Source organism: Silene latifolia, chromosome Y (assembly GCF_048544455.1).
Source record: "Silene latifolia isolate original U9 population chromosome Y, ASM4854445v1, whole genome shotgun sequence".
NCBI lineage: Eukaryota > Viridiplantae > Streptophyta > Magnoliopsida > Caryophyllales > Caryophyllaceae > Silene > Silene latifolia.
In genome coordinates this window covers 414,229,879-414,248,201 of record NC_133538.1, presented here as the reverse complement: position 1 = coordinate 414,248,201, position 18,323 = coordinate 414,229,879, and the positions used below count along the sequence as shown (strand labels likewise).

The following is an 18,323-nucleotide window of genomic DNA, read 5'->3' as shown; positions in this document are numbered from 1 at the left end:
ATTTTTAGGCGCATCAACTTCACAATCGATGTCGCCGAGATCTCACACAACATACCACCACGCAAACCTACAACCGTCACAAACCTAATTTACTGGAGTATTATCTAATTCGGTCTGCAATAAATAGACGCCGGCGACTACTTCGATAACCACGAACAGATTTGACTACATTCGTTAGTTTACTTAAATCCTCCGGCGAAGTACTTTCCTCACCATGTACTTTACCCTTGTGCTCGTCGTCGATCCTCGCCGGAATCCCTTATTTTCATCGTGACAGCTGTCGTGGGCTCGTCAGACCACCATCTCATCGCTTCTAGAGGGCTAAGGGGAGAAGATGACATGATGATAATGTTGTAGGTTGTCGAGCCTTTGCGGCGATATTGCTTGCGGCTATGGCTCATTTCATCGGATCTGGGTGATTGATGATTATGGGAGTCAATTGGAGGAGAGAGAAAGAAGGCGGAGATGCACGACTGACATCGACGATAAGAAGTCGCCGGCGTGAATTTGGGAGTTGATTTGAGTGGTTGTTGTGCTGAGTACTCGGCGCCGACGTCATCAAGTGGTAGATATAGGATGTAGTGGTAGCTAAACACTCACGTCAGGGGAATGGGTGGTGGTGTTAAGGTGCTGGTTACAAGTATTGCACCTTCGAGATACAAATATCAATGCTTCTAGATACACAACTCGAATGTATATCAATTAAGGTGCTGGTTAAATGTGGTGGTAGTGTAGGGCAGCTCTGGTTTTCTATTCCATATATACTCAGATAGTCTCTCTCCTTTCTTGGTTACCCAAATTTATTTACTTGTTAACTACGATGAGATTACCCAGTTGTTCTAGCATGAGATTACCAGAATGGTGTTTGAAGATCAAGGAATGTTTATCGACTTCAAACTGGCACGAAGCTATTTCTTGCTATATCGCAATGAGACGGTCCGGCATTATATTAACTGATGTTACACTCTTCCCTGCAGTTATGAAAGCAAGTTCTAAACTTTCTTTCAAAAATGGTGAGTTAATGCACGCTTGTTCAATCAAGCAGGGGTATGAGTCCTTCATTTCTGTGAGGAACTCAACGCTTGACTTTTACATGAAATGGGGTTGTCCCAGTTCGGCATTATCTGTTTTCCAGAACATGATTAACACAGACTCTGTTTCTTGGAACATTATTATTCATGGGTACCTTGATCATGGTCTTCTAAAAGATGGGCTTTTTTTTCTCGAGGAGGGCCGAGTTTCGGGTTTCCAACCAAATGTTTCTACACTTGTATCTGTACTTCAAGCGTTTCGTGCTCTCCGAGATTTTGAGGGTGGTAGGAAATTTCATGGGTATTAAAGTGATTGTTTTACAAAAGTAGTCATTTTATAATAATAAATAACAATCAATTTTTAACTAAAATGATCTTTATTAGTATAAAATAGTCATTTTTAGCTAGCTAGATACATAGTTTTTTAATTTTTTAGATACATACCTCTAGCTTCTTATATACATTTCTTTAAGTTGCTAGATACATACCTCGTTTGGTCACATTAACTTGCTAGAGACACTCCTATAATTTGCTAGATACATGTCTCTAGCTAGTTAGATACACTTCTTAAGTTTGTACTACTTTCGTCATCCTACTCATGAGTCATCACTAAAATTGGAGGGTGCTCCGTGCACATCGGTTTTTGCTAGATATTTGATCAGCACTTTGGTGGACAGTCGACCCAAAGAACCTCTATATGGTACTAGTATGTGATATGGGGGTACTAGTATATGTATATGGCTAATTCGTAAAGTGCACACCATAACTTAGTTCGTAAGGGCTCTCTTCGTACTAGTATGTGATAATTGCTGACCCACAGTGGTGCGTAGTGGTGACTAAAATTGAAGTATCTAAGAAATGTATATACTGTTTACTTAAATTACTAACAAGGGGGATTAGATACTCCTTTAAGTTACTATTTACATACTTTTAATTAGCTAAATACATTCCTTTAAGTTGTTAGATACAACCTATTAGCTTGCTAGATACACTCCTTTTGAATTGTTAGATAAAACCCTTTAGCTAGCTAGATACACTCTTTTGAATTACTAGATACATTTATTTACCTTAATAAATACACATCTATGGCAAGCTAGATACACTCATCTACTTTGATAGATACACATCTCCGGCAACTAAGATACAAACGATTAGCTTGTTAGATACACTCCTTTTAAGTTGTTAGATAAAACCTTTTAGCTAGCTAGATACAATCTTTTAAATTACTAGATACATATCTTTACCTTACTAGATACACATCTCTGGCAAGCTAGATACACTCATCTACTTTGATAGATACACATCTTTAGATTGTTAGATACAAATATTGACCTTGGTAAATACACTCCTTAACCTTGCTAGATACACTTTTTAAAACTATTAGATACAAGCAGCTTAGCAAACTAGAACCTTTATTTCCACACTACATCTACACATTAACACTAATTAGTTTAAAATAAACCAAAAAATAATAGCCTTTAAACAAAAGGTTTTAGGATCATAGTCATTCTAAGGAGGCAATTCAAGTATTGATTCTGAATCCATGACTCTTGTAACATTGACTCAAACTAGAATTTTCTGTGACAGTAGTTGCAATAATCCATGACTCTTCCACGTCATCAAGTCGTTTTCCTTCAACTGCAAGGGCTTCAAGATTAGGAGATGAACCAAATGAAGGAGGTGGATGACTATTGACGGTAAACACATCGCAAAAGAAGAGACAGTAGATCAGCACAGTGATAAGATCAGCAGAATTGAAATGAAACGACAGAGCACATTAAAAGCAATCAGCATGCGCACCTTTTCCGTGCAAAAGGAGAAGATTCCAGATTCGTATCATTTGCTGTTGTATCAGACGCATTAGGAACCTAATCAAAGTAGCAACAACATCTATTAGTACATGTACGGTACAACCAAACGAAAGCATACTACCACAATTAAAAAGCTGAATAACCCAGAATTAACAGAATTCCAAGACCATTATCTAGTCTACCCGACTTAAAACCGGATGATTGAATCCAAAACTCACAATATTAGTCTACCAGACTTAAAACCTAGGATGATTTTACTTTGAAAAAACATACTTTTGTTAAACAACTTATGAACTTACTGAACTTGAAAAGACGTCAAAAACAATATAAGAAACCAAATTAAGCATTACAAATCAAGGATTATAAATTTAATCATGGAAAATTACATAGTCACTGACTTTTCTTTTTGAGGCACACATGAAGCATGATATTATTAGAGTAAAACAATCTCCGCTAGGGCTAAGATAGCTGGCGGAACATCCAAACAGACACAAAATTTCTAGTTTATTTTCACAAGTGTTGCAAAACAGCAAACCCCAAACACACAAAACTACATTAGGAAGCTCAAAAATACTACGTGGTTCTTAGTAAAGTTGATCTTCATATATGAGACCTACGGTATGAACAAATGCCCAGTGCTGACCTGAAACCATGGGAAAATAAATTTGCATCAGTTTTACAAATAAGGTAATGAATGTCGGAAACTAGGACATTTCGTTAATCAATCAAACTGAAAACAGATGGAGTAATAAAATTAATCAAATTGAGACTCTTCAAATCATGGCCAGTCAAAATGTTGAGTACAGGTAAAGCGAGAGCATAACCTATATACTAAGCACAGTAGCACTTTCTTCTTTTCACCATTTTGCCAATTATAACTCTGAAAGCAATGTCGCTTGACTAAAAGTCATTGAGTCATCGATATATAATGCTAAATGAGACTGATCTTCACTAGACTGAATACAAACAAGCTAGAGTAATCTTCCTCGGACTAAATTCAGATAAACTGCAGTGATCCTCCTTGAAACCAATTCATACAAACTCAACCTGATTTTCAATGCTCAAACTTATTTGACATTAAATCTAAGAAAAGAGACGGAAAACAAAAACTATGTACTCCGTATTTAGTTATCTAACACTCCATCTAATTAGTCCTAGCTATAATTTAGCTAAGCATGAATTCTGTCACCGTCAAACACTCAAACAATCTCGCAGCAAAATCAAAATTCCAGCAAGCAAGGTAAATTGTCAGCAGCAAATCGTTCAGTTCGCCAAGCTCATCCTTAAACTCCACACTAATCCTGAATGTACTAATTACTGCTAATCTACTAAATAAACTTCCACACTACTTCGTAATCCTCAACAATTAGGCGAAGATGATATAACGAAATGCGGAAACTACTGTCAATCTACTAAATAACAACTGAACTTAAAAAACCGAACTAAACTGAAATTTGCTAGACAAAACTGAACAAAAAACCCAAACTGAATTGAACATTGCAAGACGCAATGAAACTTAAACCGAACTGAATTGAAAATTTGCTAAACGCGACTGAACTAAATAACCGAACTGAACAGAAATTTGCTAGACGGAATGGTACTAAAAAACCGGAACTGAACTGAATTTTGCTAAACGCAACTGACTAAAAAAACCGAACTAAACTGAGCTGAAATTACCTGATCAGCACCAGCAACGTCAGCGAAAGTGACATCAGTCTCGGTGACCTCCTGAAACGTAGACTTAGACTTACCAAAATCTACAAAATGGTGACAATTCGTTAGAGTTCACTCCAAAAATTGTATCTTCAACTATAACGCATAATAGTAGCTCTTGTTTTCTATCAAGGTCGTGTTTTTAGCTAAAACCGACTGCAATAATTTTTAAAAAATCTACAAAATGGTGATAATTCGTTACAGTGGCCTCTCATGTTAGGTAGTATACTCCTAAATACTACTCCGTAGCTGTTGAAGGCTTTGACATTATGTGCGAATAAGTCAATAACTAAACATTAAAGGCTAAACAGAACATAAATGAATATAAGCAATAAAACTAAAATACCCCCAGCACCAAAATAGCCTTATTACTACTTCAGATACACATGTTATTAGTACCGGATACACATGGTATTACTACCGGATACACAAATCAACCTGTGTATCCGATAGTAATACCATGTGCACCTGGGCTAGTATTTAGTGTATCTACCGCCAAAACCTACAACACCACCTGACCAATCATCCCCACGACCAGTACCTCACCCAAACGACCACTACAAGCACATTCACCGGCGAGTACCTGCGCAATTACTGCACCTCCCAATTACAACACCGAAAGCGACAACCCAACAGAACATTATCAACATTGCTATAACCACACCGACCAACATCATCTTTTCACGGCCAGCAATATGATCAACCTCCATTCGACCACGCAATTATAACCACAAAACCACATTTCAAGGAGACCAGATCTAATCGAAAAGAAATAAGAAGACTAAATCTGATTGGTAATTACTGTATAGTATTTATCAGAACTAGTCTAATCGAACAAATGCCAAAACATGACAGATTGATACTCAATGTCAGATAGATTCTTAAGGGACTACTCGTAAGTCGTAACTAATTTAGTGAACGATATAGGGGATTTTCAGAGGAAAGGCGACATACTTTGCATAGAAGGCAGCAATAGCAGCGAGATACATAGAGTGAAACCATTTCGGGGAAGTACTGTGAAATGCAACTTTCCAAAGCTGAACATGTTTCACCATGAATTTGTACTAACCTTCCATATCATTCAATGGCCAGCCTGTGTACTCTTTCCATACATCCTTTATGATTATCTGAGTCCACAACGTGCAAACCATGAGACATTTTCATCCTTAGATTTTCGAAGCTACTCTCCATTTTGCTGTAGATCTACGATTTAACTTACAATCTGAGTTTCTGTTAGCACGCAAAAAGCCTTCGATTGAAGCTAAGAGAACGATTCAATGCACTTGAGATCTCCGTCAATAACCAAGTCCGCGATTTACGAGCAGACGGCTACAATGGTTTTCGGCGTTTGAGAAAGAAATGGTTTATCGGCATCGGCTTGTGCGCGTGGGTTGGAGACGATGGGAGAGGATGAGCGTGACAGGTGATAAACAAAAGAACGACGAGCGTTGACATCACCGTTGGAGTGGGTGGTTGCAGACGGAAAAGGCAGTTGGGTTGTAGAGGAAGAAGAGAGAAGGTTGGGATTGTGTGGGAAGGTAAAAGGTACGGAGTAGTTGGTGAATGAAAAATTTGGGACCTGTTGGGTTTTTAAGTTAGTTCGTAAGTTCGCACCGAACTTTAGTTCGCACCTGACCCCGACCCTATATATATATATATATATATATATATATATATATATATATATATATATATATATAGAGGCAAGATCCGGTGAGTCCACCTATATATTTGAGTCCATGAGTCCATAAAACAATATCACGCACTATACAAAACAATATCACGAATTTTTTTTTTCAATTTTTATATATATATATATATATATATATATATATATATATAGAGGCAAGATCCGGTGAGTCCACTTATATATTTGAGTCCATAAACAATATCACGCACTATACAAAACAATATCACGAATTTTTTTTTCAAATTTTTTTTTCGAAATTTTTTTTTCGATTTTTTTTTTCGGAAATTTTTTTTTTTCGAATTTTTTTTTTCAATTTTTTTTCGGAATTTTTTTCCGAAAAAGTTATTTTTTTTTTTTTTTTTTTTTTTTTTTTTTAAGTCGTGATATTGTTTAGTATAACGTGTGATATTGTATTACAAAATAATATCACGATTTTTTTTTTCAAATTTTTTTTTTCGAAAAAGTTTTTTTTTTTTTTTTTTTTTTTTTTGTTGTGATATTGTTTAGTATAACTGTGATATTGTATTACAAAACAATATCACGATTTTTTTTTCAATTTTTTTTTTCAAAAACTTTTTTTTTCGATTGTGATATTGTTTAGTATAACGTGTGAAACTGTAAGTTGTGATATTGTGTAGTATAACGTGTGATATTGTATCATGGACTCACGGGCTCAAAAAGATAGGGTGGACTCATGTGATCCTAATTATATATATATATATATATATATATATATATATATATATATATATATATATATATATATATATATATATATATATATATATATATATAAGATAGTTCTTGTGGACCATGGAAAACGCTCCACTCAAATGCTTTTTCAAAACATTTTTAATTTTAAAAGAGTCGCCACTAAATTTTTAAATGGAATTTAGAAATCAATTTTAGAGATTTGAATTCGTGTGACTTTACGTGTTAGGAAGTTAATTTAATTTCATTAAAACAACACCCAACCCCGCCCGTTGCAATAACGGTCTCTACTAGGTGAAAGATGGCTATTTCGGAAAGATATCACATGCGTATGCAACCATTGAATTTAAATCCTATCATGCGAATTTCATTCTAAGTCGTTTAAAATGCATTTAACTTCGTCGAAGTGGTTTAGCATGTGAGGTTCATTGATTAAACTAGAAAAACACATCCAAAGAGAGGGATAGGAAGGCTTACGCTTAGCATAAGATGTATTAACAAACATTAGTGGTCAGCTCATACATACAATATAAATTATAAATAATGTAAATTAAAATCTAAAACATAAACTCATTAAACTAAGGATTAATCAAACAAAGTCAAACAAGGAAGCAAATTAAAACACAAAACCTGGACAAACCCGTGCACTGCACGGATCTGAAATTTTCGAAATATGTCAGAATTGACCGGTGCATCACGGGTTTTGAATTAATACATTGCTAATTACGAAATAAATACTAAATCAATGCAATAAATTACGAAAATCTACCTAAATTAAAATTACAAATTATAGGTCTGTAAAATCATTAAAAATCAATTTTTATATGGTTAAAAATAAATACACATAAATTAAATAAACTCGATTTATTAAATTGCTCTATTCCAACACGAGGATATGTAAATGAGACGGGGTGTACGACCGACCGATATGGCGGATTTCTTTCCTATCTCAATTCAATGCGGGTGCCGGAATGGTACTTTAACTCATACTCAAACTATTCTAGTTTCGATATTAGTTAGACGATGTTAGACAATGGTTAGTAAATAAACAATAAAAAAAACGAAATAGAAAGGAGAGAAGGGAGTTTTAATGCACCCTCAACCTACATGTATCATTGACACCGTCTTGGGTCGTAATCGATCGTAGATTTTATCTCGAGGGGCCGTCGTCGACGAAGACAATTGAAATTGAATTTTGAAATCCCGAAACAAACACGTTCAAAAGGCAGACTTGAGCAGCGATTTTCAATCGCTCACCACGACTTCGTTTCTCAACGATTTTTCAAACAGAAAGATGTTTTGGAAACTAGAAAGACTGAATTTTGTGAATATGGAAACAAAACAGAAGTTTTAATAGGATTTGTACACGAGAATCAAGGCCAAAGACCACGACAGAAACTCGAAAACAAAATCTGTGTCCCTGTTTTCGAGCGGCTGTCACGGCTTTAGTTTAGGGTTTTTTTGGACGATTAATGGTTGTTATTTGCAGTATGTTGTGGGGAGAACTTAGAGGAATGAATGTATGGTGAAGGGGGGGGGGGGGGTATTTATAAGGAGTTTCGAAGGGTAGAAGTAGGGCAACAAGCAGTCGGGCCTGTTTCGCATAGCTGTTGTCCATCAGCTATTCGTGGGGTTTTTTAGGGTTTGTATGGGGGGTTTTCTTGGTGGTTAAGCTAAGGTAATATGGGTAGGATTCTAGGGTATGGTTTAGGGTTAATGGGCACGGGTTTGGTAGCTGTTTGGAGCGGGTTTTGGGCTCGGGATTGAGCACGCAAAACAGGGGGGCTGCTTGTGTTGCGGGCTGTTTGTGGAGTATTTGGGACGGGAATTGGATGGGTTTTGTGGTGTTATAGGTGCTGGGTTGTTGTGGGTAATGTGGAGCGCGGGTTGGTGGTGATGGGTTGCGGGTTTGGACCAAGTTTGAGTCGGTTTAGAAGGGCTTTCGATGGGCTATACAAACACGGGTAAAGGAAGGAATTGGGCTGTGTTGGGGAGATGTTTGGAACGAGATTTGGGTGTGGATATGGGGGTTAGAACTGGGTTTGGATGGGTAGAAGCCTAGGTTGGTCAGTGTACTCGAGATTCGTGCCAACTCGTAAAGAAAACGGGCTCAAAAACCGAGCTAAAATCGAGCTCCAAAACGCGTGTTTGAAACGAGTTTTAAATTTTCAAATTCGATTTTTCAAATCAATTAACACATTAAAATAAATGATTTTTCAAATCAAAAAAAATATATTTTATTTTCAATAAAATAAATTTAAGAAAATAAATTCAAATTAAAATAATAAAATGAATTCACTTAAAAAAGCTTTAATTTAAATATCATTTAAATTATAAAATACTCCGTCGACAACGCTCATTCCACATCGTAAAACGAACCCAAATAATGACAATGACAACTAATAAATACATGCGTCCTATCATCATCGGGTGTTTGTCGGGTTTTCTATAAATTCCAATATCGACAGATATGGGTATCTACAGAGCCCCCATTTTGACTGAGGCTTGGACAAGGCGAAAGTCAAAGTATACCCCAGGTCCCTCTCGACCTGAGGATTCTGCGGGTCGTTTATTGTCCATTAGACTTGCGTATATAAGCTCGCCAGCCATAAGAAGAGATCATTCCTGAAACTTCGTCGGGGATTAACTCTTGCTTCTGTTCCGTCAAATTATCATCGTTAGTCATCGACCCATAAATTGCATATATGGTGGGTTGAGCCTTATCCTCGGGCGCCTACGTATCCGTTTCTGACGGAATCAAACCCGCGTCGTAGTTCGGCTCGATGGCCTGTAGCTTTCTGTTGCTTCGGCTCGGATGCCAATATCCCATTGTTCATGTGAGTAAAGACAAAACTTGCGCTTTGCTTATCAATTTTATTTGCTCGCTAGGGAGAACGATTCACCGAAACGACGCGTTTCGTTGGAAAAATGTCATTTCCGTAGCATTCTCGTTGTTGATCTTTGTTATGAGGATGCCATCCTGTCTGTTTTTGTGGTGGTCTCGGAGCCGACGGCGACAGAGCCCCCGATTGGAGCATATTCGCAAATTTAATCATAATATATAGCACGCGATTCACGTAGCGACATTTCGATACTTGAAATGGTCATCGACCGAATTTTGATGGGTCTCTGGAGCCGACGGCGACAGAGCCCCCAGTTGAAAGAAAAGGAAAATGGGTTATCGACCCGCAGACATGAACATTGCTTAGAAAAGGTGGGTCATTGACCCGAACTTTGAATATCTCGAAAATGATTGGCCTTTTCGAGGCGAGAATTTATTTCAGTTTTCTGGATCCAAATGATTTTTCGAATTAACACATAATTTTATTTTCAATAAAATTAATTGCGAAAAATTATCTCAAATTTCTGGAGTTAAATGATTTTTCAAATCAAAACACAATTTTATTTTCAATAAAATTAATCGCAGAAGTTTATTTCAAATTTCTGGAGTGAAAGCGATGGGTAGACACGACCTTTTGACGAAAAGACTCGGACTTTCTGACCCGTAACCAATGTGGGCGTAACCTAATAAAATCCGTAAGTGTGTACGGGATGTTAATTCAACACGGGACGTGCAGGGGATGAAATTGTAAATTAGTCACTTCGGTGCACGAACTATGACAAATTCCGCAAGAGAAATGAGCGACCCAAACCCGGGACGGATGGGGCCCACTTGGCGTGCCACACGGGCCCTACATGGCCGAAATAGAGGAGGTATGGGACTTGCTTTCTTATTTCAAAAAGCTACCAAACTTCCTAAAGCTAGTAGGCTTCCAAGTTTCCAAATTTCCTAGAAGATTTAGGTTTCCAAAACCTAAAGGAATTATAGTTCCAAAATTCCTCATCTCTTTTCATATATAAGGAAGGGCTAAGGATTGAGATTTCCCACAATTTCTCAAACAGAAATCTCTCTGCTTAAAAGAATATCTTTCTTAGAGAAAAAAAACTAGTCATGAATTCCTTGTTTGGGACCATGGAGGGATGGGCGACAGAATTCAGGGGTTTAGAAATCCAAAATCTGAATGCGGCGGGAATTCAACAAATTATTTTCCTGAGGCAAGTCATGATTCAACCCGCATTTCTTAAAGAGTGCCTGAGAGTGTGGGATCCCGAGCATCATGTCTTTGCTTTTCCGGAGGGAGAAATCTGTCCCCTTCCTGAAGAATTTACCGTCTTGGGAGGATGGAGGACCACGCAAGAGCCTGTGGTTCCCGACTTTGTGTCCAACTGGACCCAAAAATACCGCGAATATCTAAACTTGTCGCGTGATGAAGCCCGTACCATCGTCGATGGTGGAAAGGTGGACCTGCTTGCGCTAGTGCATAAATTCCGGCGTGCGAATGACCCAGATATACCGATCATTTATCGACGCCGCGCCTTTGGCCTCATTCTATTGCATCTTTATTGTTTCGAGGGGGCGATAGAAATTCCATCTTATCGCGGCCAAGCTAGACTAATCCGAGTCGTGGAGCAAATGGAGAATGGTGCTAATACTGCATGGATTATACTAGCTGAGACTATTAAAAGCTTGGATGCACAAAAAGCCAATCCGGATGCTGTATTCATGGGATCAACCCGTCTACTGCAAGTTTGTCTTTCTTCTCTTTTTTCCTCTTTTCTCTTTTCTTCGTCTCTTTTTTCTTTTTTTTCGTCTCTTTTTTTCTTTTTTTTTCGTCCTTTTCTTTTTTTTCTTCGTCTCTTTTTTTTTGTTGTCCTTTTTTTTTCGTCCTTTTTTTTTTTTTTGACCTGCCTTTTTCTGACTGTCTAACAGTTATGGCTCAGCGAGCGTCTTGGTTTGATTGATCCGCCGTTGAAACCAGAAGATTATCATGTCAGAAGTCTCACTAATCGGCGACGGCGCTACAGTTCTGAGCAAGGATCCGATTACTGGCGAAATATGCTGATTAGCGGAATAGGGTCTCACATTCGCTGGTCCTTACCATGGCTTCATTTGAGCTCACTTACCGGGCTCGCAGATAATGATCATACACGGTATGTCACTTTGTTGGGCTTGGATCACCCCGTCTATTTTTACCCGGACCGAGTGCTTCGCCAATTCGGTCGTCAACAAATTGTCCCTGCGACGGAGGCTTCGTGAGGTCCTGCTTTTGTTATTTCTCAGGGTAGATGTCATACTTGGCTCCATGCGTGGCGCCGAAGGACCGTGTGACGCATTCCCGAGCCATGCGAGTCTACTTGGGTTTCCCCTTCATATCTCAAATGGACTACAGAACCGGGCCTTAAAGCAAGGAAGAAACTACAGAAAGATGATGCCATTGATCGGGAGATGCATGACAGGGGGTTAAAAAATCGACAATTCTTTACTGGGCCGATTCCGGGCCCGACTGAGACCGAGACTAGGCTTGACGAGAACCCTAGGGCTAAACCTGGTGCTCCTAGCGTGTGGGACCGACTGGGTACTACAAGTGGTGACGCTCCGACACTTGCAGAGAGACTTGGCCCTCGACCAAGTGTAAAAGAGAGATTGGGCCCGCGAGAAGACAACGTGGTCCCCCCGAAGAAACGGGCAAGAATGATGATGGGTGAGACATCGTCTCGTAGTGACGGGACACGCGACCCAACTAAAGATAGGCGGTAGTTACGGCTCTATTATTTAGTATTACTATTATGCTTTTATTTGCTTTCCTGTTAGTTTGATTTGTAATGGGCGTCGCCCGGATTTATCAAAATAAAAGACACGTATTATTTATTAGAAATCCTCAGTTTCTGCATTGAATATTTCATTTTTATTGTGGTTGTACCCTTTTCAAGGGTTGCCTACGTATCTGCTTTTCAACAGAAACAAACCGAGGTCGTAGTTCTCTCATAAAACATTTCAGGCAGTGGCAACAAATGCCAAACTTAAAACTAATTCAAATACATCACAATTCAAGTGTTATTTCATAACTTTGAGAGTGAGGTCTTAAGGATAGTACTTCTTCAACTGATCCAGATTCGTTAGATTCGAGGAATCATTTCCATCCAAATCTGTCAAATGTACCGCGCCTCCTGTGAGTATCTTCTTCACGAGATAAGGACCAGCCCAATTAGGCTTAAACTTCCCTCTTGGATCGACTGGTAATAGAGCCCTTACTGATTTGAGAACTAAATCGCCTTCATTAATTCCCCTGGGCTTCACCTTCTTGTTAAAAGCCCGCTCTATCCTTTTCTGGATAGAGTGAACATGATACAACGCATTCAAACGACGCTCATCAAGTAACGCCAACGAATCATATCTGGCTTGGACCCAATCCACTTAGGGACTGGCTTTCGAGCAAGATGCACAGGGAGGGTACTTCGGTTATTTGGTTGTCTTTGCTTCCATCCCGTAAACTAGATAGTACGGGGTTGCCCCGTGGTGTTCTACGATGGATGTTCTATATCCCCACAATGCGAAGGGTATCTTCTCCGGCCACTCCTTGTAATTGTCAGACATCTTTCTCAATATAGTAGCCACCGTTTTGTTAACGGCCTCCACTGCTCCATTTGTCTGAGGTCGATATGGAGATGCCTTATGATGCTTGATTTTATACTTTTCAAGTATAACGGTTGTCTCAGCTTGAAAGTGAGTTCCATGATCACTAATGAACTCGTGCGGCACTCCGTACCGACAGATGATGTCATTCTGAATAAACTTGGCTACTTGCTTCGCATTTAGCACTTTGTAAGACTTGGCCTCTACCCACTTGGTAAAGTAATCAATAGCGACTAGGATATAACAATGCCCTCCTGTTCCAGAAGGGTTTACTTTTCCGATGATGTCGATTCCCCAGGTTGAGAAAGGACAAGGTGACGTCATGTTGTATAGCATAGAAGGTGGTACATGTTGAATATTCGCAAATATTTGGCAATTGTGACAATGCCGGACATATCTGCGACAATCTGTTTCCATTGTTGTCCAATAGTATCCTAACCTCATGATCTTCCGAACTAGCATGTGGGAGTTCATATGCGGCCCACATTCCCCGTCGTGGACTTCTTCCATGACCTTTTCTGACGTTGTCTTGTCGACGCATCGCAACAGGACACCCTCTGCTGTCTTCTTATACAATTGTCCATCGTTAGTTTTAACGAATTGGGCGGATAACATTCGCAATGCACGCTTTCCACGTGTATCGAGGTGTGCAGGGTATTCTCCTGCTTCTTTGAATCTCACAATGGATGCATACCAAGGTTCGGCTTCGCTTTCCTCTCCATCATCGACAACATTTATATAAGCCGGTGAAGACCTTCGTTCGACACACAATGGCATGCTATCCATATGATCAGGGATGTTTATCAACGCTGCTATTTTTGACAGTGCGTCAGCGAACTGATTTTCCTCCCTTGGGAGGTACACGTATTGCACCTCTTCGAAGAGTTTTTCTAGCTCTTCTATCTTAGCCTGGTAGGGTACCAGGCTGCTACTTTTGATCTTCCATGACCCCGTCACTTGATTGATGACCAAGGAGGAATCCCCGTGTACTGTCAACTTCATGACTCCTAACTTGTTAGCGCTCTGCAAACCAAGTAGACATGCTTCATATTCCGCGGCGTTATTTGTGACGGCGAAGTCCAATTTGATCGAAACTGGTACGTGCTCTCCTCTCGGTGGAATGATAAGGACACCTATTCCGCATCCCATGTTATTCGAAGCCCCATCGAAATATAGATCCCATGCATCATCTTCGACATGGACAATATCCTCATCTGGGAACGACCAAGTGTCAATAATGTCAGTTTCTTCGACTGGATTATCGGCCAGGAAATCGGCAACGACCTTTCCTTTTATCGCTTTCAGCGGCACGTATTTGAGATCGAATTCCGATAGCATGAGGGTCCATCTTGACATTTTGCCGTTTAGCACCGGCTTTTCAAACAAGTACTTGATGGGGTCCATTCTGGAATATATACTCACACTGTAGCTGAGCATATAGTGACGTAGCTTCTTCGTTGCCCAGACTAAAGCTAAGCATGTCTTTTCTAATGCCGTATACTTTGATTCATACTCCAAGAACTTTTTACTAAGGTAGTAAATTGCTCTTTCTTCTTTGTCAACGGTTTGTGCCAGCATTGCTCCCATCGCGGTATCTCAGAATCGTTAAATACGGTGATAGAGGAAAGGGCTACTAACAAAGGATCGAGAACTGGTGGAGAAGATAACACTTCCTTTATCTTGTCAAACGCAGCTTGGCATTGGTCATCCCACATAATATCCTCCCCAACTTTCAATTTCTTAAAAATTGGTTCGCAGATCATAGTTAATTTTGAGACGAAATGGCTTATGTATTTCACTTGGCCCAAGAAACCTCGAATTTCTTTCTCGGTTTTAGGATGGGGCATTTCCATAATGGCTTTAATCTTTGATGGGTCGATTTCGATGCCACGGTGGCTAACGATGTGACCCAAAAGCTTGCCAGGTGACCCGAACGCGCACTTCTGTGGGTTTAATCTCATATTATACTTTCTCAACCTCTCGAAGAATTTTCGTAATGCCATCAAATGGTTATTACGTTCCTTCGATTTTACGATCATGTCATCGACGTAGACCTCTACTTCCTTATGAATCATATCATGCAACAACGTCGTTCTTTGTTCTCGGTAAGTCGCTTTTGCATTTATTAATCCAAACGCCATCACTGTGTAGCAATAAGTGCCCCATGGTGTTGTGAAAGCAGTCTTATGCATATCTTCCTCGGCCATTTTTATCTGGTTGTAACCGGCGTACCCATCCATAAAGGATAATAATGCATGGTTAGCGGTATTGTCAACCAAGATGTCAATGTGAGGTAACGGAAAGTCGTCCTTTGGACTAGCCTTATTTAGATCACGAAAATTAACACAGACCCGAACCTTTCCGTCTTTCTTTGGGACCGGCACTACATTAGGTATCCAATCTGAGTATTTCGATACTTTGATGAACCCGGCCTTGAACTGTTTATCAATCTCTTCTTTGACTTTCAAAGACCACTCGGTACGCATTCTACGTGGCTTCTGCTTTACTGGTTTGAACCCTGGCTTGATCGGAATCTTGTGCTCTGCAATTTCCCTATCAATACCCGGCATATCTTTGTAGGACCAAGCAAATACATCTTTGAATTCATTCAACAATTCAACAAACCCTTTTTTTTCTGCGGGATCTAAGGTTGTTCCTATCTTAAGCTCCTGAGGCTCTAAGGTAGTCCCCACATTAACAACTTCGGTATCTTCGATTACCGAGCTTCTTTGGTCGTATTCTTCCAACCCTTTTACTAACTGGGGAGGCGGTTCCACCTCCTCCTCTTCTTCTTCCACCTGTCTATCCTCGACCTCATTCTCAACGTTATTAAAACAATCAATTGAATCGCAATATAAATGAGACAAGTCGTAAGCAAACTGATTCATCTTATTATTGATTTGAAACTGCGCAAATTGCGTTAACATTTGGGCCAACTGATCAGAGGTCAGTGGCGAGATAGGAGCAAGATTCGGGATGGCCCGGAATACCAAAGCACTAGGGGAAGGTACGGGAAAAGGAAAGACTGGGGAAGGGGTATCTTCGACACCTAAAACCCTAGACTTAGCCTCAGGACTTATGTCAGACTCAGACTCGGACTCAGACTCAGACTCAGAATCGTCATCAGGCTTGAACATTTGCCCTTCTCCAATGGTCATCTTGAAAAGCGAACCCTTGTTGTCGGTCCATTTCATGGTTTTCCGCCATCCAGATGTATTCCTCTTAGGATCTACATCAGTAATGAGGGTAGATGGATCGAAACGATCACTCCTTACGATCATGTTTACCAAGACTTCGTTTGGTATTTCCGGCTTCTTTTCCTCTCCAAAGAGGAGACCCATAGCTTTCCTATCTTCGATCGGAACAGACTCCTTCTTTATTGTAGCTACTGCCATAATGTCTTCGGGAATATAGAAACAATCACGGAATACTTCGATTCCGGGGACCATCTTGTTGGCCTTTGAGTTGAACAGTGGTTCGGGGAAGTCTAAACTCGGCATTTCCTCCTCGGCTTTCACAAAGTGGCCGTTTAGAGTTAGCAAGTACGGCCCCATCTTGATGTCTCGGTCTTCGATCGAGACTCTCTTTCTCAGGGAGTCTTCTTGGTTGGCTCATACCCAAGCCCGTATCTTGTCCCCTTAGGCACTGGCGACTTCAATTGGAATGCGTTTTCCCTTCGGGGGTACATGGAGTACCCGAAGTACTTTCCGGTCTTGAAGATTGTTTTACAAACACGGCTTCCCGTATATAAGTCCATATTCGGTGCCTCGAAAGTGGACTCAATTACGTTTACTACCTCGAAACCACAAGACTCCAAGGCGGTATTATCAGTTTGCACTTTGGAAGTAACATCTCCTCCCGTCACAATTATAGGAGTAGCATCGATGGTCACTACCTCTCCCTTGAGAGGGATTTTAATCTTGCGATGGAGGGTAGAAGACACGGCTCCAGCTGTGTGAATCCATGGTCTCCCGAGAAAAATGTTGAAAGATAAGGCAACATCTATCACTTGGAAATTGACCTTGCGCTCCACCTTTCCCACATTCACGCTTAAAGTGACGAGTCCGGACACTCGACGCACTGTGCCATCGAAAGCCCGAACCGTTTGCGTAGTGGGTGCGAAGTCGCTTTTCTCGAGTCCCAAAATGAAAGCGGTCCGTAGTGGGAGAACATTAACTGCAGACCCGTCGTCGACAAGGGTCATTGGGAGTTGCTTATGACGGCATTCTACCGTGATGTACATAGCGAGACAATGTTGTGGCCCAAATGAGGGTAGGTCTTCATCAGAAAAAGTTACGGCATTAGTGAGCCGAGGTTGGTTTTGAGCAACAAATGAGACCACGTCATCTGGAGTAATGTGCGGTGACATGGTCATATTCATTAAGGCTTGAAGCAGAGCTTGTCGGTGTTCAAACGAGCTCAACATTAATTCGCAGATGGAGACATCTGCTTTAGTCTTTTGTAACTGCTTGATGAGGGAGGCCTCTGAGGTCGACCCTTCACCAAGAGCCCGGACTGAGGTGGCCTCCTTGGTGGGTGTCTTACTTGGACTGTCTCCAAAGATAGAGACATGGTTTGCCTTCTCGACACGATATGGACGTCCCGATCGAGTCAAATGATTAGATTCGAGGACATCTTTCCTCAATTTAGAAATTTCTTCCTGAGTTCGGGGAATAATCGCACCTTTGGTGAGATAGATATCGTCTTCATCGTCAGCCCAGACCCCATTAATTTCATTCTCGCTTCGGAGAATGTATGGTGTGCAATCGATAGCAAAATCCCCAATTCGAACTTCGTTCTTAGCTTGAGGGATATACTCAGAGCAGCTTACATAGACTTTCCCCACGAAAAACCCAGTGAGACGACAGATGGGTTGGATTAAGTGAGATACA

General features: G+C 40.2%; 1 protein-coding gene across 1 annotated transcript; it reads left to right on the top strand.

Moving 5' to 3' along the window:
- The first annotated feature begins 820 nt into the window (after positions 1 to 820).
- On the top strand, positions 821 to 1,339 carry LOC141632373 (pentatricopeptide repeat-containing protein At2g17210-like). The gene has a single exon (XM_074444926.1). It carries the CDS (start codon positions 821 to 823, stop codon positions 1,337 to 1,339), a length of 519 nt encoding a protein of 172 aa, XP_074301027.1.
- Positions 1,340 to 18,323: the final 16,984 nt, after the last annotated feature.

Excerpts from the sequence above, each read along its gene's own strand:
- LOC141632373 (XM_074444926.1), top strand. The coding sequence starts at position 821 with ATGAGATTACCCAGTTGTTCTAGCATGAGATTACCAGAATGGTGTTTG.